The sequence below is a fragment of the Zeugodacus cucurbitae genome, chromosome 5, assembly GCF_028554725.1.
Source record: "Zeugodacus cucurbitae isolate PBARC_wt_2022May chromosome 5, idZeuCucr1.2, whole genome shotgun sequence".
NCBI classification, from domain to species: Eukaryota; Metazoa; Arthropoda; class Insecta; order Diptera; family Tephritidae; genus Zeugodacus; species Zeugodacus cucurbitae.
The window spans coordinates 51,942,932-51,968,828 of NC_071670.1; the positions used below are offsets into that span (position 1 = coordinate 51,942,932).

Here is a 25,897-nt window from a genome sequence, read left to right on the forward strand (position 1 = left end):
GAAGCAAGCAAATTTTAATCGATTACCGTAAAAATTGTGTAAGCTCAGGAAGTGTTTTAAGCAATTTGCTTTCAAATAAAATTTAATTTGAAATAAAACTTCCCCATATATTTCTTATGCTTGAGTACCATTACTAATTTTTAGATATATTATTTCTTAATTTTGCATTTGGGTTTCGTTAAGCTTTCATGCTATGAAAGCTTCAGTGGCCATAAAAGCTTCATTAAAAAATTACACCTATTTTTTAAATACCTTTAATATTACTGCTAACAGAAACAAATAATGCATATGTCTATGAAAGCTTCGAAGTGAAAGCTTTAGAATAAATGGTGAATTCATATGTTCCTTTTATTTATTTTTATGTAGATTATTTTAAATTTTTGTATTTGAATTTTATTAAGCTTTCATGCTATGAAAGCTTCAATTGCCATAAAAGCTTAATTGGAAAAATTAAACCTAATTTTTAAATAATTTTCTTATTATTGCTAATAGAAATAATGTATATATCTATGAAAGCTTTGTAGTGAAAGCTAAGAATAAATGGTGAAAGCTCAAATTGTCAATTAATGCTATAGAAAACGAATAGTATATAATTTGAATGTATTGCTAACAATTTTAATATAAATTATAAATTAGTGTTAGCATATTATTTAAAATAAGAAATCAAGTTAAATTCTGAGACTTTATAGCTTTCACTACAAATATTGCTTAGAGCTTTCACTTCTTTCATTTTAAAGCCTCAACATTTAATTTTGTTTTTATCATTTCAAATCTACTTATTGTAATATGACTTCTAAAATGTATAACAATGCTCAGGGTTGCCACCTTATTTCAATTACCGTGGCAATTAAGATTTCAAAATCGTTGTTTTTAATATATTTTTTTTGTTAATACTAGATATCTATGTAAATATTTAAAATTTTTGCAATTATGAAATAATTACCGTTATATATCCTTTATGGCATTATTTCATTACTTAAAGATGAAATTACTTTTTAATTACGTGATTGCATGTAAACAATAATTAATAGTTGCATCTAAGCAATGCTAAAAAATTTTGTTTCACCCACAAATCACAACGAATACTCCTACTTTAGCGCATATGCACTTTAGGGTTGCCTTTAAATACCCAATAATTCGCCTAGTCGTATGCACTTAGGCATCCAGACGTTTATTGGTCATTAAATACAACTACGGTAGACACTATTTATGAGCACAATAAATTTCGAAACGAAAATTATATAACCATATCTCATATACTATTTGTGTGGAACCTGCACACGCTCGCTTGCACAATATCTATGCATGGCATGCCTTAATCAATTCTAACAGTCAGTGGCGGTAGCAAATATTTACATATTCAAATATGCATGCGCAAAAATAAATAAATAAAGGAAAACAAATGAATGTTTGCATGCTCATTTCAACATAAAGACAAGCGCGTACGAGCATTTATTAGCTTTTTGCTGCCAATCGCCGCGAAGTGCCATTTGAATACCTGTCACTGGCTGCCCAGCTGAGTGCAGTTATGTAGTTACGTAAGCAAACAAAGCGTGGTATTAAATCTCCGAAGTATTGAAGCTGCAAAAAAATCAACTCTGCTGCTGTCGAGCATCACATAACAGCAAATCAATTGAAAATCATTTGGCAATCAAAATGCAAAAGTGCTTAACATTCAAGCAGAAACTCATAAATATTTCACGCATATTTTCAATTGTAAAGCGATTTGTTATTATTTTTTATTTTTTCGTTTTTTCTTAAATTTTTTTGCAATTTTTATTTTTGTATTATTTTCTTCATCATTTTTTGCAAACTTTTATTTCTTAGTATTTGTTGGCCAAAAACAATATTTATTCATACCGTCGCATATAAAAAATATTCGATCGATTTACCGATTGTTGTAGAGAAAAAAACAATATGGATCGCCGCAGCTGAAATCGAATCGCATAAAAATCAAGTGCTTCCGCACCACAACCAACCATCCACCACTAACCGCCAACCACTTGGGTCGCTGTATTTACCGTTACCACTGTGTTATTGATCGGTGCATGATAGATATATACATATATACAAGTATATGTATGATATGTTAGCTTATTGTAATATGACAACAATAACAATGCCACTCCGCACTGCAGCACTGTGTGGCAAATTGCTAACACGAGTAAACATAAATATGTATGTTTGTGTGTTTGTGTTGGTAAACTGGTAGCTACAACTTTGTTTGAGGAAGCAAACTGCGTTTTTTATTATTATTACTTATGTATAAGAAAAAAATATTTATCTGCGTGTGTAGACTCGCTCGCTATTGAGTAGTGTCAATAATTTTTCATGCTTACTCACTAACGGTAGCCAGCGTTCGCTGCTCATATTAACTGTGTTTTTATGCTAATACAATTGTGTGCTGCGGCATAGCTGTACCTATACCTACCTGTATATGTAAAGGTATGCGGTTGGTTGGTGGCAAGTACATAACTGTGTTAAGAGACACGCTAGCAAGATATCAACTTACCGCTATTACTTAGATAAATACCTATGCATCGTATGTATATACATATATAAAATACAAATGTACTTATACTTACATACTTAAATGTATACTTGTGACTATGGATTAATACCTGTTCAGTTGCACTTAATTTGCATTACATATAGCTATAAATGATAAATAGCGTATGATGTAATTATTGCGGTTAAGTATTAGAATCAAGTAATGATACAATAAAAAAAAAATTGGCTCATACTACTACTTAACTGAAGTTCATATTCATAACCACAGGATAACTAGTAGTCAAATAATAGTAGTTCCATAATTTTAAATTTGCTTCAGTTGCTTATAAATTCTTACTTTGTTTCACTGCTATCTTCATCACATAGGAATTAGTTGCTTTATTCAGCTTAAACTAGGATTTTTGTATTGTTGTCTGAAGTTTCTTTAATTTCAATTGAATAAAAATTTGTAAGCCAAAGTACAGGGTCCAATTTTTAATAAATTGATCAAGAAACTTAAATAGTTCGGTTAACTTATGTTTACTTAAACTATGTTGTAAATTACCAAAATTGTTTCGATTCAATCAGAAGAATTTATGATTTTCACCTTGAATCTTTTTCAATGATCCCTGAAATATGGTTAAAACTGACAAGGACACACCTCTAATAGATGTTTCAAGCTATTATATATCGGAGAGTAGTTAACTTTATTATATTTGGTATTAACAATATTTCCGTAAACGACAGTTTTATTACTTTTTTTAAGCATTAAATATTCACTTTTAAAATTTCAACTTGTAATTTGAAGATTTGAGCGTATGGAATCGTAGATCTGATACAATCCAAAGCATTTTATGTTTAATCAACCGATATCCCTTTCTTGTCTGTTTTTTTAGTTCCGTATATGTGACTTCGGATAAATTATTGATATATTTCTATTGATATTTGAACTTAACGTCTTATTTTTACCTTTAGTATCGAAATTTATTTGGTCAAAATAGATATTATTATTTTTTGTTTGGTATATTGGTCTATATTCATCGGGTTTTCATCATTGAGAACACTTCTTTGGCTTTTCCGAAATAGAAATCGTTTTTGGATTCATGTATATATGTCGTTCGCTTTCAATTCATTAATTGTTTGATTGAAGTTCTTGAGTTTTGGTTGTAGGTTTCTGATTATCCATGCATGAAAACCCTTTCATATTTTATTTTTATGTTATACTTATATTTTCAGATTACTTTTCTTTGTGCATATGTGGTATCTGCAAAATTGCTACCAAGTTTTTTAATATGTCCAATATAGTATTTTTCTTGAACAAATTAACCCTTCAAGTACCAAGTTTATAATTATATCATTAAAAGAACTAAATACATATACAGTAGAACTCCAATTATCCGAACTCCGACTATCCGAATCACAAAAAAATTGTCCAAAAAAAGTCTAAGTGCGCTATTATTCTCCCCCCCCCCCCCCCCCCCCCCCGCGAAGCCAGTGTTTGTGCGTCAAGTCTTGACTTCACTTGTCTTAACTTGCCGTTGTGCCTACACTGACTTCCCCCCGCGAAGCGGAAGCTTGGAGTTTGGTTACGCCAGTGACGCTAAGACGTGCGTGGAATAAACTGAAAGGCCTACCATCTGAGAAGAACAAAAAAAAAAGAATCTGAGAAAATGAGAAACAAGAATAGGATGATGATGATGAAGATGCGTTGTCACTAGAGGAAATAATAAAAACGATTGTAAAAATTCCTGGTTGTACAGAAGTAAGTGATGAAGATGTAGGAGAGTGGATGGCTTGTGACACGTCTGACCCTGGTTTTCAAATTCTCAATGACGATGAAATTGTTGTAAGTGTGAGAGAAGATGTTGAAGTGGAAGTGGAAGAAGAACTTTCTGCTGATGTTGGAGTAGACGCTGGATCAGCAGCTAGTGAAGCATTTGCCGGCCTCTTAACTGCTTTGAAGTGGATGGAGCGTCAGCCCGAGTGTGACCACTTGCAACTGCTCACCGTCAAGCGAATGCGTGACCTGGCTGCCCGAAAACGGTTGAAGACCGCAAAACAGCTTACATTGACGGAGATGTTTAAAAAACAATGATTTTTATTTCTAAACTTGTACATAAGTACATTTTATTTATATTTAAAACATGTGAAAATTTCATGTTTCTTTCATTTAATTCAATAAAAAAAATAGTGTAATGTCAAAACGTAGCTTTTATTCTCTCCAATGGCAATTTAAAAAAAAACTCCGATTATCCGAATATTTGATTATCCGAATGGGTCCCGGTCCCCATTAATTCGGATAATTGGAGTTTTACTGTATAATCAATAATACTAAGAAATATATATATAAGAAATATATATATATGTATTTCTAGCGCTTATAATCCACTTATATATATTAATTTGCAGACGTATCAAAATTCTACAGAAACTCTAAATAATGTTAGAAAATTTTAATCCTCTAACTACCTCAGATTTGTGTACTTTTTGAGACATATTGGGAACTATATTAAATGTCTATATACTTGAAAGAGACCAATTGTTAAAAAAATATTAAATAAATCTTAGAATAAGTATCCTAGGGGTCCAATAGAACCCTTTACAACTAATTAAGTTGGAAACTTCTCTTTGAAACACAAAATACACCACAGTAAAATCATTGATGAACATATAAAAATATTTTATACACTTATATACACATATACTATATATATCTATATGCATTAATTCACCCGCCCGTTACATTTATTGCACTTAATCTTAAAAGGTATGCGTGTTTGGCCCAGAAGTTACGAAGCCATACATTGGGGGTATCGATGACAAAACTTAACTAAACTAGTTTGTCAACATACAGACACACATTTGTAAGCGCAATGTCTTATTAAATGCATGTAAATACTTACAAATACCGACAAATATGTATTAAATTGTATGAAAAGCCATGTGAGTTTGCTTTCCGCATTGACGTCGCTGTCAATCGCCATGCTGGTGTACAAATATTTTATGAAAGGTGTGAGGAGTAGTTGTAAATACTTACATTTTTATTTTTAATTTGATTAACACCACTGATTATACAACAATTTTTACCTTAAATGAGCTTCAAGCAATTAACTTGAGCTGAGGAAACTTTTTATTTGCTCGCACTCGATTTTTTTACATTTTATTTTTATTTTATTTTATTTTTTTAATTTTTTTATTTTTTTATTTATTTTTTAATAAGCTAAAAAGCTGCTTATGTTGTAAGTAATAATGCGAGTACCTTGTAATATTAAGCAAATATACATTTATGATATTACTTTCATGAGTACACCTATTTGTTGTATTGATTGATTTGTTGCTGAAGTTGATTGGTTCGTGGTTGTGCAAACATTAGTGTGTCTATGGCGCAATGCGTCGGTGGTTTATTGCTTATTTGTTGCATAAGAGTTAATTAGTGTTTGTAATGGGAAAATGCTATGCGCGTGCATAATTATATATTAAATATGTGCTGAGTACTAACCTTTTGAAGTTATGTTTCAAGTAGGAAAATATTTAATTGAAATCAATGGAAGCTTGAAAACAATTGAACTTTGTACTTATTCAAAATTTTTTTTGAAAAAAATATAATTCAAATATTTAAAAATAAAAATTAAAAATAAATATTACAAAATAAAAGTTTAAAATAAAAATATAAAATAAAGAAGTATCTAGAGAAATAAAAAAAAAAAAATTATTTCGCTTAAAATTTGTTCCTCTCAATAAATTTCTTTTTTTTTTAATTTCCCTCTTTCTCTTTATGAATTTTCCTTAATCTTGTAAACTGCATAAAATCGTCCCACTGTCTTGCTTGCTTCGGGCAAGATGTCAGCGTACCAGAAATGATTTTACAAGCTGAAGTCAGTCAGAAAAAACGCAAGCAATCCGCATCAAAAAGATATCGCGGAAGAAAAATTTACGCTTCACTTCACTTGACATGTGTTGTTGAAATAGATATGCAGCGCTATAAATAAGGCAATTGATCGCCTAACCAAGGCCTTATAGTATGGCTCAGTTGATGCCAACTGTTGCAAGGCAACAATTTCAATTACGAGCATATGTTAAGTGTAAAGCGCTGAATTTGTAATTGATTTTTGAGATTTGTAGCTTGAAATTTACGATTTGTAGATTTGAGCATACTTAATATAATGAATATGTAAAAGTGATTCTTAGCACGTATACGCCGTGGTTGACCAAGAACTGAAGTTGGGAAAATTAATTCTGAATTTCAAATTTTTTTTCTCCAAAAATATTTATTAAATTTATGGATTTGAAATTTTATTTTTTTATTAGAATCTTAAGAAAAATAATCGTTTTTTTTTTGTGTTGATTTGGTTTCATATTCCATTTGACTAACCTTTTCTCTTGATTTTAGAATTTAATGAGAGGATATTTTTTGTGAAATAGTTATTGCTCAAAATAGATTGAAATCTCATCCGATTGCCTACAGCTGCTACGCTGTTAGTTCATAAACTCAATTTTAAGATTATGTGTTTATTGAGGTGTTTAAGAAACTCTAAGTTTAATATTTCTCCTCATAGGTATAGATATAATAGCGTACAACAACAACAACAGCTTCCATGTAAGGGTCTACCCTACCCTACTAATTTGTTTCGGACACACAATTTAAAAACGCTTACAAATCCATACATGACAAATCACTACTTTCCACTCGACTTACATGTGTAGCCACTTAAAAAAACACAGACACAAATTAAAGTAAAAAATAAATAAATTCGACACGCCGGCGCGCCGCCACACAACTTAAACGCACAAAAAATCAGTAGTCAATCATTATGTTTTAGTTTGGGCCACACCTCAGACATACCGTAGCCAGCTTCCTACAACGCATACTCACATACATGTCTTTCACCTACTACACACACTCGAGATTGCGACTACTGTGTAAGAGGGGGCATATGTATGACTACCTGAAAGATGTTGTGCGCTGTGTCGGCGTAAAAATTTTACAAATTATTACATATGACCCGCTTATTACTTATTTACAGTTGTATAAACATTTGTTTGTGTTTATATATTAATTTTGATTTTTTTATTTGCTTTGCAATCATCAATTTGATTGACGGAAATGAAAATCGCAATGGTTACATTTTAATTTTTGGTAGCTGTTTCGCATGCCGATGAACAATTAAATATTATTACAGGTGAAATTTTAGAGAAAAATACCATTTCATTATTTTTTTTTTTTGGCAAAGCGCATACTAATTTCATTACATAAATCGCATGCGAGAAAAAATTCCAAAAAAATATATATCATGCGAAAAATAATATATAAGACACAGAAAGCAAAACGCTGTGCTTGCTTTAGGATTGGCAACATTTGATTGCACGAATTATTATTTCCCAAATATTTGCACATATAAGCATATATAAGTATAATTGTTGACGTAAAATATTTGCAAAATCTCGGAGGTGTCTGTAACTGCCACTGCCACCACTGCAATTACGGCGCATACCAACATTTGCATAGATAAGTAAACGCATGTACGGTATGTATATTTGTAAAATGTTATTACTAAAGAAATATTTTAGGTTCGCATAGCATCTCTTTGCTTTCTGCGCAGCACTGCCGGTGCGATTTGAGGTGCGTCTCGCTATTTCATGCCACACCAAGTAGTGCCGCGCCGCGCCACACCACACACATGACAGTCACCAGCAGCACACACTCGACACGCTTTTGACAGTGAAAGCTTCGATTTAATTAGCGTATGCATGCCAACTTAATAAATGCCTAAAAAAATATTATAATAATGAGAAGCGAAATTGATGAAAGCAAGAAATGCACATGCGATGCGCTGTCGCTGTCGCTTCAGCGCTACAGAAATTTATGTTAGGAAATTTCTTTAGTAAGCGTGTTGATTTCAATTTAAATAACTAGTATGTATTAGATATTTTTTAATAGGAATTTTTGTGTGCTTGGAAAGCACAGCTTGTCTCCATACAAAATGGTATTATTAATCACTGAAATATACATACATATATTAAATGTTTAGGAAAATTACAATAATTATTTTAGTTACTAAATTTCAAGGATTTTTGTTAGCTAAGCAATATTTTTAATACTCTCTCCATACGTAAATACAAACAAATTTCCATCGATCATATTTCATTTATTTCCGAGGAATTTTAACTTTCGTTTTTGGAAACAGTAGCACCATTTCAGAACCTTATACATTTGATACCCTGTACCTCCCTTCACTTCTTGAACTTGTTAATCCTTTGATGGCTGTTTGAAAACGACCAAGATTACTAATTTTTCTACAAGATTACACATGCCATATATATATTTTTTGATGAGATTGCAAAATTGCATGGTGTCTTTGAGTTGGCGGTTCTTGTCCGGATATAAATCCAGATGCATTCCGGTTACAAAGAACTGACTTTGAAACTACATACACATATACTTCAACTTTGTCTGATTTTCATATTTTTCACCAAAAATATATTTGTTTGACTTTTGTGTTACCAGAAATCGACTGTCCGAAAAACATATATAAGGGTTAAGGGTGTTGAACTTTTAAATGATCAGATGTTGTTGATATTTCCTGGGTTTCCAACACGAGAGTAGTTGCTTCCTTTCTCTGTTTCTCTCCATTTTAATCGTATTCTTCATTTTCTCTCTATTTTTTTGTTTTCAAAATTCACGAAATCTGCTCAATTCTGTTATTTAGTTCTCCTTTCATCAGTCTTATATCATCCGTTCTATTTGGAATTGATGTTATCTACTTATTGTTCTGGGTGAACATTGTAATCTCTGCTTCTAATGTTTGATTCCCGAAGAAACGAAACTTCCAGCTGAAACTTTTTCAGCTCCATCTGGAACTAACTTATATTGTTAAGAGGTTTGGTGGGTTTGAAATTTCAAAATTTTAAAATTTCAAAACAAAATTTTTTGTCTTATTAAATAGCGCAATAGTTTAAAAATTTATCAAATAATATAAAATCAATCCGAGACATATTCTAAGAGATATATGCTTTGAAAGTTCCGCCCATGGTGAATAGAAATGGAAAACTTTAAACGCGTTTATCTCAAAACTCAATTTTTCAAGTCGGTGGACAAGAAATCTCAAAAAGTTATGCGATGCGATTTTTTTGAAATTTAAATTAGTTAATGAAAGTAAGATTTTTTTATTTTTATTACATCTATTTTTTTTTTCGAGCCACAAAACCAAAAAAATTAGTTTTTTTGGGTTAAAAATCTGTCAAAAATTCAAATTTCAATATTTTCTTTTTTCCTTCGTTCATTAACCAGATTTATCCATGTACTATCGAAATATTTTTGGTTTATTGATTTTAGATGAACCAATCATGACTTATGATGTCCATGACAAAACCTTTTTTTTTTGGACATGTCATGGGAGATGCGATGTCAAAGGCTGGTTTTTCGGAATATTTAAATATAAATTTCACAAAATACTGTTTAAATATGCATCTTTGATAGGGTCAATTATTTAAATGAAATATTTGATTGTATATATTAAAAATGAATTTGTAAAAATACCCTTGGTTTTAGTCTTTGAAACCCAATTAACCCCTTAACTCTCTTGTCAAAATATGTGTTTACTTGTTTCAAACATTTCTATTTTTTACATACAAACGATACTTTTTTTCTAACAATTCATCATAATTTTCTAAATATTATTAAGAGTCTAAAACGACTTAGTATTTAGACTTATTGTTTTTTCTAAAACAAGAAATTTAAATTTTTTTATTTTATTTTTAACTTTTAATATTTTATTTGTAATTAATTTTTTTTTATGTATATTTTTAATTTTTAATTTTTCATACAATTTTTTATTTATTTAATTATATTTTCTTTATAATTTTTTTATTTTTTATTAAATATTTTTTTCTTTTTTTATTATTATTAATAAAATTATATTATTACTATTTATTTTTACTTACATTTACGATATTCTGTATTGCAAACTCAAAGAAAATTATAATTGTATTTTAATTACTGCATTCTACACCACACAATTCACCAAGCTTGCATGACCTCATACCTACGAAAGCATGTATGCGGGTGCAAATGAAACAAATCAAGAAACAAATAAAAGTAAGTCAAGAAAAAAACCCGCTTCACCACACATAAACCTTGAATTAACTGTTGTTCTCAATTTTATTTGTGGTTTTTATTATTTCACTTTGTGATGAATAACAGTTTCACTTTTTAAATGCCAAAAATACAAGACATTTTTGTATGCAGCACAATAAACCACATGCATGTACATACATATATCATTATCAGTTCTTTTTTCATGCAAAAACGCACACATTTAACATTCTTTTGTATATTTATTTATTTATATATAGCGATTTTATATTTATATATATGAAAGCTTGCTCAGACATGTTGCGGTTGCACTTGTTTCAAACAGTTGCATACATATACATACATTTGTACATATGTTAAAAGTTGCATACTTCCATCGAAACCGCAAGCAAAGAGTGTGAGAAAGATATGTGCTACAATATGTTGCTCTAATATGTGTTTGTTTTTATAGGTATACAGCATTTGCTTGTTATACATTTGTTGGTATGCATGTATTAGAGTCGCCACCGCAATCGGTTAACCTCAATACCGTTAACCATACCACCCGCCGTATATGCAGTGAATTGCATACAAAAGGCGTTATTGGTTAGTGTTGATGACGCTGGCGGCTGTCAGCGGTCAGCACAACTAGCCCGAAATAAAATTTGCAAAAATTCGAAAAAGCAACAATAAGCATTCAGTTTCTATATAAATTGTTGCTTTTAAGTTTTAAGCATTTTTTTTTTGTTTTTTTCCATTAAATATATTATCTTTTTTAGCTTTGCTAACACCACTTTCAACTTCGACGCTTTCAGCTTGATTTCTTTTCTATGCACTTCTGGCGACTTGCTCACCTCCGACGTTTGTTTTTGGTTTTTTGGTTTTTGACCAGCACATGTGCTTGGAATATGGAATTTCTGTCACGCCACAACACCCACACACACACTCACTAGCAATAACACTTAGCTGTAGATTTCTGCATTGCAAATTTCGCATTATTCCACATCAAAGTAGCGCTTCTGCTACTGCTTCTTCTGCTTCTCCATCAGCTATTGTTGCCACATGAAAGTTGCAATGGTTTAGTTATCAATGCTACGTAACTTTCTTGCTGCCATTTTCTATTACTTGCATACTTATATATGAAATCTTTTTTTTTCTAATTTTTTTTTTTATGCACGATTTTATCTACTTAGCTGCTTCTTTTCACGCTTCTATTGTCTTGCAGCGCACACATTTTCGTATGCATCTGTCGTTTTTTCTTTGTTTTCAATTTCTATTGCCGGCATTTTTTTATTTTATTTTCTTCTTGTGACTCTGGTTTTTGTTTTTGTTAGCATTGTTTCCCCACTTGTATTTGGTTATGCGCTTGGTGTGCTGAGTAGTGTATTTTACCGCAGGGAGTTTCAAATACAAAAAAGCTACAAGTTGCTTACTTTCATGCATTTATCACACAAGTAACACTCTTCTCTTTTCATTGACTCATTCTTCACAAGTCACTTTCATTTTTTACAGTTTTTGTGGTTGGAAAAGTGAAAATTTGTTGTATTGATTCTTTGTTTTTTGTTTTTTCCTGGAGAAAATTGTGTATTGAATATGTTCGTCATTGAGTTGACCACATAGCTCAAATGAAAATTAGCAATTTGTGGTTGTGGTATTGCAAATAATCATGTGGCATATGGATTCTTAAGCAAAGAATCTGGAAAGGTAATCATCTACAAGAATATATGCTTATATCTAATATTGAAATCTATTAGACGCCTAACAATAGGGTTGATTAGTTATAGTTATCAGAGGACGAGAGGAGAGGAAGGGTAAAAAAAACTAAAGAATGGTTTCTAAGAACAGTTTAACCTATTAGTTACAGTATGATATAGCTTTTATAATCACCTAAACCTTTATGAACTGAGATTTAATGCTAAAAATGGGATTGATACGAAAATTCATTCAGACTGAGGTCTAAAAAACACTTTCGTCAATGATCCAATGTTTTAAGAAACAGGTCCAATGTTTTACGAAATTATTTTTCATGAAAATTTACGAAGCTTTGAAAATTTTCGTGTTTGATCCTGCACCCGAAAGGTTTGGTTAGACCTCAGTATTTGAAAATCGTATTTTTAGTATTCTATATGACAAAATCAAGCTATTAGTGTTCTAAGGCAAGTAATAAGATTTCACGAAAAACTCTTAGCTACCCTCACCCTGACCAAAAGGTCGGCTCCGTTTTTGAAAATCTAATATACTTTAAGGGGTGTATTACTTTAAGTGTGAAGTTATGACTATTATCGAATTTATTGATTTGCTATAGTGCTTCGTACACAAAAAGCGTGGTTAGAGAAGAAATTTTAATGAGATTTTGTTAAAAAAAATCGGGTTAAACGTACATTAGCTTCATTAAGAACTGGATCTGAAATACTTATAAATATCAAGGAGGACTCCTAACCGAACTTATAAGGTATTATTATAATGAAGTGATCTTGAAAGGATAGATCTTGAGAGATATCCATAGATAATTATCCTAAAGATTAACCCTTAATTAGGCAGATGTTTAAACAGAGCTATGGATCTGTTTTAAGGAACGTTGGAATGGTTTCTTAAAGCTTTTTTAAGTTGAACGAATGAAGGTTCGTGAGTTTTTTATCCACATTGTTCAACTTTTTTTTTAATAATACGTGTTAAACATTTGTACTTGGCTCAATTAAGATCTCAAGTGTTGAAACTAAACGTTAATGTAAGAAGAGTATGCCTTTCATCAATTCTCAGACACCCCTTCTACTCAAAGGCTTCAATGAGTTTGAACCAAATTATTATGCGCTGGAAGCAAATGAAAGTTTACGGAAATTAATTCAACGCCACAGTTTGATGAGAATACTAATATGCAACAACAACAACAACAAACGTATCATCCTCATGCTGCATACTCATTAGAAATATGCATTTTTATTGGCACTAGCAAATCATTTGGTCTCTTTCCAAGGAAGTAATTGCAGTAGTGGTAATTAAAAACGGTAAATGCATTGCAAAAAAAGCAAACACACAACAATAATAACAACAAACGAAAGCGCAACACCCATATAACCGAACACAATACACCTGCATGTAAGATGATATGTGAGAGCAACAGTAACAGCAACAACAGTAGCTGAGCAGCAACAATGCAAGAATAAATAAAATATGTGAAAGAAAAATGTGTAAAAAGAAGACAAAGAAGGCGAAGAAGAAGAAGCATCAGTGGCAAACACATTCATATGTGCATTCCATGCCGACACCTGAGTTGAGCGTTGTTTGGCGCGTAGAAGTGAAAAGTTGGTGCGCTTGTTGCCTGCTGCTGCTGACTGTTGACAATCGAGTGCGCAGCAGCAGCAACAACAGCAACCACAACAACAACTGGCAACTTTTGTCAACAACAAGTGCTTGAGTGATATAGCAAAGTGAAAGTTTGGCATTTGAATTTCTGAGTTGTAAACGTAAAGTTAATCAATGAATGTGGCAGTGGGGATGGGAATCTACACATACTTACATACATACATATATATATACTTATTTATGTATTTACATAAAGATGCACAGACATACTCAGTTGGTACTAAAAGGTTGTTTCGTTGATTGTTTTTGTTGGAATTCCACACTTTTTCCATTTTTTTCTTCAAAGATTTATTCGGAATTGAATTTAACTTTCATGTATGAAAATGTATATTATAAAATACAGTAGAACTCCAATTATCCGAACTCCGACTATCCGAATCGCCGATTATCCGAATCACAAAAAATTGTCCAAAAAAGTCTAAGTGCGCTATTATTCTTCACCCCGCGAAGCCAGTGTTTGCGCGTCCTACTTGACTTGACTTGTCTTAACTTGCCGTTGTGCCTACACTGACTTCCCCCCGCGTAGTGGAAGTGGAAGAAGAACTTTCTGCTGATGTTGAAGTAGACGCTGGACCATCAGCTAGTGAAGCATTTGTCGGCCTCGAGACTTCTTTGAAGTGGATGGAGCGTCAGCCCGAGTGTGACCACTTGCAACTGCTCAAGCGAATGCGTGACCTGGCTGCCCGAAAACGATTGAAGACCGCAAAACAGCTTACATTGACGGAGATGTTTAAAAAACAATGATTTTTATTTCTAAACTTGTACATAAGTACATTTTATTTATATTTAAAACATGTGAAAATTTCATGTTTTTTTCATTTAATTCAATAAAAAAATAGTGTAATGTCAAAACGTAGCTTTTATTCTCTCCAATGGCAATTTAAAAAAAAAAATCCGATTATCCGAATATTTGATTATCCGAATGGGTCCCGGTCCCCATTAATTCGGATAATTGGAGTTCTACTGTATATATTATTTCTATAATTTCTTCTTCTTCTTCGTAGTCAGAAAAAATACACTACTACTACACTACAAAAGCCAAAAACAAATTTTCAAGCTGCTGAAGAGTCAAACCATAGTTCAAAACAAGATTTTGCTTTCTATTTGTTGCTATGAAATTGCTAAAACAACAAGAATAGCACTGTTTCATAGCTCATAGTGCTCCCCGGCCTGCATGTCGGTATGTTCATTAATGTTTCGAATAAAAGCAAAAGTGTGTGAAGTGGCTGGGGAAAAAGTGAATGCAAGTTATTGATGAACATCTTTTAATTAAGCCACAGCATCTTTAAAATACACTCGCATACGCATAAAAACTGATAATGCTTTAATGATGAGCTGCTTTTGGAATTATTTTTATATATATCTGAATTTAATCTAGTGTATTTTCTCCCCCGAAACCTCTTGTTTAACAAAATATTTTGAAATTTGTTGAATTTAATTCATTGAATTTCTTGAAATTGATCGCATATTCCTTCACTCTATCTCAGCAATTTCCAACAGGGTACTCACCATTTCTTATACGAGCAAATAGAGCATAGTATTAAATGTGCCGGTAAATGTGTCTCTTATTTCAGCTGCATAAGCATCCGCTGCTAAAAATTCAATTTAATTATTCATAAATCACCAAAAACTGTTCGTTACAAATTTCTCAGTGAGCTCTAATTTTTACATACTGGAAGTACACAGTAAATAAAAAAGTCGCTCAGCTCAGCTGTAAAGAAATATAAACATTCCCAAAATCTGCATATTCTTCGAATTAGTCCAGTCATAAGCGTTGATTTTTGATGAGAACACATAACCTCAAAGGCTAAAAGTCCCAAGAAAACTAAATAGTTGTTTGATATGCTCAACAGCATTGACAAAACACACAGTTAAATAGTATAGCGTAGTGCTTTGTTTTCACCCAAGATCAACCTTGTAGACACTTGCTTGAAGCGACATTTCAAATAAATCCCGACACAATTAACTTTACGAGATTCCCATACATTTACGGAGCATACATAATTCCCGTATCGACCATTAGCTGACATCGTAGACAATCGTTTCGACGGCAATTATAACATATTGAACGACGGAGCTACGAAATGTCCGAAGTGGCAAGCAAAAGCAAACATTTTTGAAATATTTTTGTGTAACAACTTGTTGTTGTTTTATGAAACAGTAAATTTTATTTATTTCAGCTTTCATACATTTCATAATTAGGTATTATGTCACTTTGCTACGGCGATGATTTGTCGTTGAATGCAATTTTGATTGAAACTTCTTATTATTTTTATTTGAAGAGTCAGATTTTATGTTATCGTTTTAGTCTTTACTTTCCACTAAGAGCGGGATGCCATCGTTTTTAATTTCGTCATTATTTTTTCTATGGCCATTTCGTATTACCCATAAAATAGATTTCTTTTGTTCGTCCGAAACAGTATCCTCTTCTGTCGTGGTATCAACTTTTATATAATCTATTATAACACCTGTTCATTGATTGTGTTGAATAGATTTTACAAAATTGCTCATAAATACGATTAGTGTAATTAATACTTACCGTAAGTTAATGGATTGTCATCATGGTCCTCATATCGGTCTTGAATTGGAAATAATAGCGGCCTATCATGGTCCACATATCGGGCTTGAACTTGAAATATTTGCAGCAGACAAAATGTCAATAGTAAAATCGTAAATTTCATTTTGAATTATTAGATTATTTTTTTTTTTTTTAATAATATTCTTAACTGAGCTTAAATTGAAACACTTGTGCAGACTTTGACGGTCGTTGTCGAACGAAATATTTTGCGAGCTCGACGCTTTTATACGTTTCACTAATGTACAGCGGGCATTCTGATTATGTATGTATGTATACATTACTCTGGTTTTTATCGCAATAATTGTAAATATATAAATTATTTATTTATTGTTCATTCACATACATATACGTGTATGTATGACAACAAATGTATTTCTCAGCGTGTCTTGCTGATATCGCTGAATAAGTTTCGAATATGTATATAAACAAGTAAGGAAGGGCTAAGTTCGGGTGTAACCGAACATTTTATACTCTCGCAATTTATTTATTTAACTTTATTTATATTATATAATACACAATTTGACTCACATATTCATCATATATATTGTATAAACTTCATTGAAAGTTGGAAACCATAATATTAGCTTAGAAGCACCGAGGTCCTCGTGTTCGATATATGGGGCCTTAAAAACCTATGGTCCGATTTCGGCGATTTTTAGAATGGGGCTGCCACACTATTAACATAATATTTGTGCAAAGTTCTGCACCGATATCTTCAGTAGTACTTACTTTATATATTGTTAAGTAAACGATTCAGATCGTCTTCAAAGTTCTGGTATATAGGAAGTAGGCGTGGTTGTAAAGCGATTTGGTCTATTTTCACAACAAATCATTGGGATGTAAGGAAACTATTACAAACCAAGTTTCATTGAAGTCGGTCGAGTAGTTCCTGAGATATGGTTTTTGACCCATAAGTGGGCGACGCCCCGCCCATATTCCATTTTGAAAAAAAAATCTGAGTGCAGCTTTCATCTGCCATTTCTTATGTGAAATTTAGTGTTTCTGACGTTTTTCGTTAATGAGTTAACCCACTTTTATTAATTTTCAACCTAACTTTTGTATGGGAGGTGGGCGTGGTTATGATCCGATTTCTTTCATTTTTGGACTGTATTAGGAAGTGGCTAAAAAAACGACTGCAGAAAGTTTGGTCCATATAGCTCTATTGGTTTGCGAGATATGTACAAAATACTTAGTAGGGGGCGGGGCCACGCCCACTTCCCCAAAAAAATTACATCCAAATATGCCCCCTCCTTCGCACCAAATTTTATTTCCATAGCTTTATTTATGGCTTAGTTATGGCACTTTATGTGTTTTCGGTTTTCGCCATTTTGTGGGCGTGGCAGTGGTCCGATTTTGCTCATTTTCGAAAGCAGCCTTCCTATGGTGCCGAGAAATAAGTGTGCCAAGTTTCATCAATTAATTTTTACTCAAATTACAGCTTGCACAGACGGACGGACGGACAGACAGACATTCGGATTTGAACTCCACTCTTCACCCTGATCACTTTGGTATATATAACCCTATATCTAACTCGTTTAGTTTTGGGTGTTACAAACAACTGTTATGTGAACAAAACTAGAATACTCTCTTTAGCAACATTTGTTGCGAGAGTATAAAAAGAAATAAATATATATTTTCAGTAGTGGACAAGCTCATAATAAATACAGTTGAACTTCAAACTTCTATAACTAGAAGTTGTACACAACTTGAATTCCTAAATTGGCAAGAGGTCAAAGGTCAAATTTCATACAAATTTCCTTCCACAAATCGAACTGTTCGACCAGGGCATAATACAAAATTTTACCATCGAGGCAGAATTTTAACAGAGTCCCTCTATATCGTGTGGAGGAAAACAAAAAATATGTTAATTCACTTATGGATTGCATAAATCATGTAATAAAGGCATGCGATACAGACGTCAAGAGTCAAAAAATAGCAAAATGCAATAAACGAAACTACAGACTACATGTTTTAACGTATCTACTTAAAACTAAACCCGAAGTTGTTTTGTGGATTATGGTGATTCGAGTTAGGGAAGTTCAACTGTATATGTGTATGTATGACAGTAAATGTATGTATTTCTAAGCATGCCTTGGCGATATCGCTGAATATGTTGCAAATATGTATGTATACAAAAAATACAAAAATCATATATATCTTCTTTAAGCAGTGGTCAGTTTGTATTTATTGCTAATAATAAATATTTTCAAAGAGTTGGACCTTTTTTTTAGAAAAATATAAAAAGAGATTACTTCACTCTGCACCCTTTAATCGAATTTCTGTGTCGTTTCAAGTCCTCTGACGACAATATGGCACTGGCTAAAGCCTAAAGATAAGTCAAATGAATGGACTTGTCCTGAAGAATTTGTTCCAAAAAAGAAGAAAACTATATTATCGAACAAAAAGGGTTTGCCCACCATTTTCTGGAACTCAAAAGCTACGTTTTAAATCGTCGACTATTCAGAGAACGATCACAGGGCTCTAGTATGACGAATTTAGGGCCAATCCGAAGCAGAAAAGGATCTCATTATGCAACGAAAAAATTCTACTTCCATCATGACAACGCACCAGCTCAAACAATCGCCGTCGACACGACCAAATTAGGCGGACTAAGCTAAGAATTGTTGGATCATTCATCGTATTCTCCATTTTGGCGTACACGTTTAATTTCCAAACTTCCGAAAGTTACTCGCCGATCAGAAATTACAGTTAAATAGTTGAATGAGGTGTTTATCGCCACCACGAAGGTTTTGCATATCTCCATAAAATTTATTCTTTAGACGAATTAAGAGAGATAGAGTTGGAACATCGCTGAGTCAAATTCAGCTAAATGGAGACTTCGTAGATAATCAGCACATCCTCAGGTTTCTTACCTACGCACATCCTTCAGGATACGGCTAAAGAACTGGAAGTCCAAATTCTAGAAAACCTAAAATTTGTTTCGTTTTCGAAGAAATTCAACACTTCATTACTTCAGACCTTCATGTACTAAAAAGTTCATGCTAAAAAGCTTTCGAATAAGCTACAAGAATTCTAAGATTTTACTTTATTCTATTTCATATTGCATTACTTTGTTGTTGTTGTTGTTCTTTTATTACATACAGCACGTGCTTCATGTCACACCGATTAGCGAGAGCAACCACAACCTCACATACTCGTATACGCGGTTGTACATACATGAAAGTGGAGTCATGAACGTGTTGACTCGTTTGCGTTGACCCGCTTTTATGACGAGGTCATGCAAAAGCAACAACAGCTTTCGCTCTCACTTAATCGGCAAGCAATTAGCCGTTATTCCTCAGCTGGTTGACAGTTGGTATGTATGACCACTTTCAGGTCACCAAACAGTAAAAACCGCCTCTTCAAAGTGACTGAACGGTTTTCAATATTAATGCACCCAAACGGTGACTCGTTTAAACCTTGTTGTGCGCTCAAGGTACAATTATTGTAATGATTAACAAATAAAAGATTGGTTATGCTTAAATTGTGTTTTTTAAATACAAAAAATTTAATTGAACCAGATTTGTTTTATTATGTGATATTTTAACTTCGCGAGAATTTTCAAATTATATCAATAAAAAAATTATCAACAATGGCAATTAAATGCGACGCTTAAGTTTTGTGTGACGCAATTGCCATTTTAACAGCGGTGGCAAAGTTGTTATGCAACTTTTTTTATTGTAAAAAAAAAAACACTTTTTCAATTTGCGCTATTGCTTGTCTATTTATTTATTAATCCAACAACAATAACAATTATTGCCCCCAATAACAATTGGTTCAACGAAACCGGAACGGACCCGGATTTTTATCCGGCCAAGGATTATCAAATCGGCAGCATTCCTTAAAATTATTTGCAGAATGTTTTATGCCGTGTCCAAGAAACAAGGTCTTGAGGTGGACATCATAACTCATCATTGGTTCATCTAAAATCAATAAATGTATTTAATGGACGAAATAAAAAATAAAATATTGACTAGATAATGTTATTCCAAAGATGTGTGCAAAATTTGAACAAAATTGCTTTAAAACTTTTTGAGATATCGTGTCCACCGACTTGAAAAATTGAGTTTTGAGATAAACGCGTTATTTTTATCGACGTTTGCGATATTACTGTGAAGTCAAATGAGCTTGAGATTTTCTAAGAAAAATGGTCATTGTTTCGGCTAATAATAAACATATCTTAACCCTTTCATGCCCGATGGCTAAGGTATACATTAAATTAGTCAATTTTTCAATACAACGAAAAAATTCTTACCCATAAAAACGAAAACGTTATAGTCGGTAAATTTGAAAATGATTGATATACATTTTTGTAGATCTTTATTAAACGTAAATTATCATAATTTGTAAAACTTTGATTTTTTTAATCTCATTGAAGTATGTAACATTTCAAAGTTGGCTCAAGCATGGCTTCGATGACGATATTGATTACCTGCTTCACAGCCAGTCTTGTTATATTGCAAAGTCGAGGTTGATTTATGTTACACAGCATTATGACAACTCACACTACTTTGCAAGTGAATGAGGATAGTCTAGGCACATTTAAGTCAAATTAATGGGCTTGTCCTGAAGAACTTGTTCCAAAAAAGACGAAAACTATCTTATCGAACAAAAAGGGTTTGCCCACCATTTTCTGGAACTCAAAACCTACGTTTTAAATCGTCGACTTTTCAGAGAACGATCACAGGGCTCTACTATGACGAATTTATGGCCAATCCGAAGCAGAAAAGGATCTCTTTATGCAACGAAAAAATACTACTTCCATCATGACAACGCACCAGCTCAAACAATCGCCGTCGACACGACCAAATGTGGAATAATTGACTACCTCTTCTGAAACAAAATTCTAAATTGTCGCATCTTTGTTTTTTACCACCAATGTAGGTCAATCAATCAGCCAATTTTGGTTATTATATTGTGTTAGCATGTCAGGAAAGACACGATGAATAAGCTTCTCTTTCGAGTCAACGAAGTGACAGAAATCTGTTAGAAATTTTATTAATCCATTGAGGTGTCAACTGCGACCCTACCTTTTCCAACTGTTTCTAACGGGTGATTTTTTTGAGGTTAGGATTTTCATGCATTAGTATTTGACAGATCACGTGGGATTTCAGACATGGTGTCAAAGAGAAAGATGCTCAGTATGCTTTGACATTTCATCATGAATGATGAAACGATCTGCCACAACGTCGAATTTTCAGTGAATGGGCCCTAGAAAAGTTGGCAGAAAATCCGCTTTTTTATCGACAAATTTTGTTCAGCGATGAGGCTCATTTCTGGTTGAATGGCTACGTAAATAAGCAAAATTGCCGCATTTGGGGTGAAGAGCAACCAGAAGCCGTACAAGAACTGCCCATGCATCCCGAAAAATGCACTGTTTGGTGTGGTTTGTACGCTGGTGGAATCATTGGACCGTATTTTTTCAAAGATGCTGTTGGACGCAACGTTACGGTGAATGGCGATCGCTATCGTTCGATGCTAACAAACTTTTTGTTGCCAAAAATGGAAGAACTGAACTTGGTTGACATGTGGTTTCAACAAGATGGCGCTACATGCCACACAGCTCGCGATTCTATGGCCATTTTGAGGGAAAACTTCGGAGAACAATTCATCTCAAGAAATGGACCCGTAAGTTGGCCACCAAGATCATGCGATTTAACGCCTTTAGACTATTTTTTGTGGGGCTACGTCAAGTCTAAAGTCTACAGAAATAAGCCAGCAACTATTCCAGCTTTGGAAGACAACATTTCCGAAGAAATTCGGGCTATTCCGGCCGAAATGCTCGAAAAAGTTGCCCAAAATTGGACTTTCCGAATGGACCACCTAAGACGCAGCCGCGGTCAACATTTAAATGAAATTATCTTCAAAAAGTAAATGTCATGAACCAATCTAACGTTTCAAATAAAGAACCGATGAGATTTTGCAATTTTATGCGTTTTTTTTTTTTAAAAAGTTATCAAGCTCTTAAAAAATCACCCTTTACAATCGCAATTTTATATTTTTGCAAAATCATTCGTGTGTTAGTTGTTATTTGGCGATTCTTTATGTGTCGCCACAAATTAGATGATTTTAGGCATGCGATTAGTTCGTCAGTAACAGTTGATCCAGGAATAATAGGAAGAGTCTGGTGTAAATCACCTGCCAACAGAATCATGGCTCCAACAACAACAATTTGGTTGTCGCGTAAATCTTTTAAAGTCCTGTGTAGTGCCTCCAACGACTTTTTGGAATATCTGGTAAATCTTTGCTATAGCGCTCTTTTTGGCGATTTGCAGACTGGTGTTTCGTTGATTTGGAATTTTGGAATAATTTCAAGGTCGAGTGCCGTTTGCTTGCCTACTAAGGTGTCAAGTGGCGCCTATTCCCTTTAACATTGGTGGTGAAAATGAGTGAAATTTGTTCAGGAATTACATCAGCCCTCATATACTATATATGATGATTTTCTAAGGGATTTTCTGCCGAATACATAGGTCAACCTCATAACCTCAAAAGCCAAATATCCTAAAAAAACGAAGAAATGAGTTTATTTGATATTCTCATCAACATTTACACAACGAAGCTATTCACAGTTAAATAGTATAGCGTAGTGCGATGTTTTCACCCAAAGTCAACATTATAGACACTTGCTTGAAGGTACATATTAAATAAATCCCGACACAATAATATCCCTCACAATGCGGATACCGTTAGCTGAATTCGTAGGCGATCACTTCAACGGCAACTTTAACATATTGAACGACGGAGCTACGAAATGTCCGAAGTGGCAAGCAGAAGCAAACATTTTTGAAATATTTTTGTGTAACAACTTGTTGTTGTTTTATGAAAAAGTGAGTTTTATTTATTTCAGCGTTCATACATTTCATAATTAGGTATTATGTTATTATGCTATTTTTCACAGCATTTTCTATCTGTTGACGTTCACTTTACTACCGCGATGATCTGTCGTTGAATGCAATTATGATTGAAACATCTTATTATTTTTATTTGAAGAGTCAGATATTCCGTCATCGTTGTAGTCTTACTTTCCAAATAGGTTTGAGAAATAGGTGTAAATTGGGCTATAATGTTCTTCATTTAAACGAGGGATGCCATCGTCTGATTTTTTGTTAGCATTATTTACCACCCTGAGTGCACTTTTCCTTTGTTCGTCCGTAACAGTATCATCTTCTGTCGCGGCATCACCACCTGTTTATTGATTGTATTGAATAGATTTTACAAAAAATGCTCATTAATACGATTAGTGTAATTAATACTTACCGTAAGTTAATGTATTGTCGTGATGGTCCATATATCGGTCTCGAATTGGAAATAGCGGCTCATCATGGTTCACATATCGGGCTTGAACTTGAAATATTTGCAGCAGACAAAATGTCAATAGTAAAATCGTAAATTTCATTTTGAATTATTAAATTTATTTTTTTTTTTTAATAATATTCTTAACTGAGCTTAAATTGAAACACTTGTGCAGACTCTGACGGTCGTTGTCGAACGAAATATTTTGCGAGCTTTTACGCTTTTATACGTTTCACTAATATACAGCGGGCATTCTGATTATGTATGTATGTATACATTACTCTGGTTCTTATCGCAATAATTTTAAATATATAAATTATTTATTTATTGTTTATTCACATACATATGTGTGTATGTATGACAGCAAATGTATTTCTAAGCGTGCCTTGGCGATATCGCTGACTATGTTTCGAATATGTATGTATACAAAAAATAAATAAATCTAATATATATATACTTTTGTGATATATGTATGTGATTGGCGTTGCAACCGTTTAGCCAGTTATAGCCGAATCGACGATAGTGCGCCACCTCTCTCTCTCCTTTACTTTTACCTGTGGTAAATTTGAATTTATTGCTCATAATAAATATTTTCAAACACCAGGGATACTGCATCGAGATCTTGCAGGCATCCTAAATGTTCGTGTTAGTTGTGGTACTTTGTTGAAAGCTAGAAATTCGCTGACGCTTTTCGAATTATCAGTTGTTCATAGAAGCCCCTCCACCTTATTTGCGAAGAACTCAGACACCCACTTTTCTTTCTTCCTGGCCGTTAATCCCGGCTTGACCATTGTTTGGGACGATTAACCGGCCTTCGACGACGACCGTTTTCGCTTGATATTGTCGTATGTGATCCATTTTTCGTCGCCAATCACCATCCGCTTCAAAAATCGGTAGAGTTCGTTCCATTTCATCAGCATATCGCAGGCGTTAATTCGTTCCAGTAGGTTTTTTTGCTCCAAGTCATGCGGCACCCAAACATCAAGCTTTTTTGTGTATCCAGCCTTCTGCAGATGGTTTAAAATGTTTTGGACGATGTCACGAGATGACACATGCCGGTCTTACTCGATGTTTTCCATGATTTGATCGGTATTCGTCGTCACAGGTCTTCCGCCGGCTGGCTTATTCATGTTGTCGTTTTCACCCCCTCTGAATCGTCGAAACCATTCCTCCGCAGTTTGAAGTGATAGAGTACCCTCCCCCAAAACACCATTAATCTCACGAAACGTTTCTCTAGCGGATTTGAAACTTCGAAATAGCGCGAATTTCGGCGTTAGTGAACTTCATGTTTACACGTCTATAACTGTTGAACGCAATATCCAAACTAATCATGCATAGCGTCGTTTTGTAGGTTATATCAATACCTTTCAAGACCTTGACAACCTATATTTTATTATTATTTTATAATCATAATTTGTATTTTGTTTTTGCTTTTTTAATTTGAATGAAATATAATCCTTCTACGAAAGTCACTTCTAACTGGTTGGTAATTATAACGGATTTTAGGTATCGCAACTGCGAAAGCTTTATTGAAAATGCCATACTTTTGTTGATTTGTAGCTGTTGCTTGAGCTATATAACAAAAGAGAATTAAATCTTTCCATTGAAAAGTACATATTTCGTATAAATCATATTTACCTGCATTCCCATTTGGTGTATTTACTGCTTGAGGTTGCACGCCGGCTGTGTATGACATAGGCCCAATTTGTATTCGCACAATTCCCATGGGTAGATTGTTGTAGTATATTAAATATTGATTACCTCCATAGTGCTGTTGAGTCAGACAAATTTGCAGCAGACTAAATGCAAATAGTATGTGAAATTTCATATTGTTGCCTTGAATTTTTGTAATTCGCTCCAATTTAATGTTGTTCTTTTGCCACTTGCTGTCTATGATGAAGTGAACTCTGTTGGTAAAGACCATTACCCATTTATATGTTTCATAAATAATTTACTTTCCAAAGAATATAAAGAAAAGAAGAATAATGTGAGTCATAAGATAAAGAGTCATTTGAGTAATATGTTTTGAGTAGCTGGGTGTACAATGTACATTAATTACCGTCAAAATCGCTGAAAGCAGGGGTTTCCACCAAGCCAACAAG

General features: G+C 33.3%; 3 protein-coding genes across 8 annotated transcripts in view; 1 reads left to right on the forward strand and 2 right to left on the reverse strand.

Moving 5' to 3' along the window:
* LOC105210619 (general transcriptional corepressor trfA) overlaps positions 1 to 25,897 on the forward strand; it is a 137,721-nt gene that overhangs the window by 25,032 nt on the left and 86,792 nt on the right. The gene's annotated exons all lie outside the window — the stretch shown is intronic.
* On the reverse strand, positions 16,047 to 16,723 carry LOC128919738 (uncharacterized). 2 transcript variants are annotated; one of them, XM_011181680.3, is made up of 2 exons: positions 16,464 to 16,723; positions 16,047 to 16,380 (listed from the first exon to the last, which is right to left on the reverse strand). In XM_011181680.3, the coding sequence occupies exons 1-2, from the start codon at positions 16,603 to 16,605 to the stop codon at positions 16,229 to 16,231; spliced, it is 294 nt and encodes a 97-aa protein (XP_011179982.2). In that variant the 5' UTR covers positions 16,606 to 16,723; the 3' UTR covers positions 16,047 to 16,228. The 2 variants fall into 2 exon arrangements, with proteins under 2 accessions (XP_011179982.2, XP_011179981.2); XM_011181679.3 differs by having other exon boundaries at positions 16,047 to 16,392; positions 16,464 to 16,718.
* LOC105210615 (uncharacterized) lies at positions 23,283 to 25,699 on the reverse strand. 2 transcript variants are annotated; one of them, XR_008471181.1, is made up of 3 exons: positions 25,434 to 25,699; positions 23,760 to 25,367; positions 23,283 to 23,687 (listed from the first exon to the last, which is right to left on the reverse strand). XR_008471181.1 is itself a non-coding variant. In XM_011181690.3 (2 exons), exons 1-2 carry the CDS (start codon positions 23,896 to 23,898, stop codon positions 23,521 to 23,523), a joined length of 306 nt encoding a protein of 101 aa, XP_011179992.1. In that variant the 5' UTR covers positions 23,899 to 24,006; the 3' UTR covers positions 23,283 to 23,520. The 2 variants fall into 2 exon arrangements, 1 of the variants encoding a protein (XP_011179992.1); XM_011181690.3 differs by lacking the exon at positions 25,434 to 25,699 and having other exon boundaries at positions 23,760 to 24,006.

Excerpts from the sequence above, each read along its gene's own strand:
- LOC128919738 (XM_011181679.3), bottom strand. The coding sequence starts at position 16,605 with ATGAAATTTACGATTTTACTATTGACATTTTGTCTGCTGCAAATATTT. Across the intron at positions 16,393-16,463 it reads TGACAATCCATTAACTTACG|GTGTTATAATAGATTATATA; the intron begins GTAAGTATTAAT and ends ATCAATGAACAG.
- LOC105210615 (XM_011181690.3), bottom strand. The coding sequence starts at position 23,898 with ATGAAATTTACGATTTTACTATTGACATTTTGTCTGCTGCAAATATTT. Across the intron at positions 23,688-23,759 it reads CGACAATACATTAACTTACG|GTGGTGATGCCGCGACAGAA; the intron begins GTAAGTATTAAT and ends ATCAATAAACAG.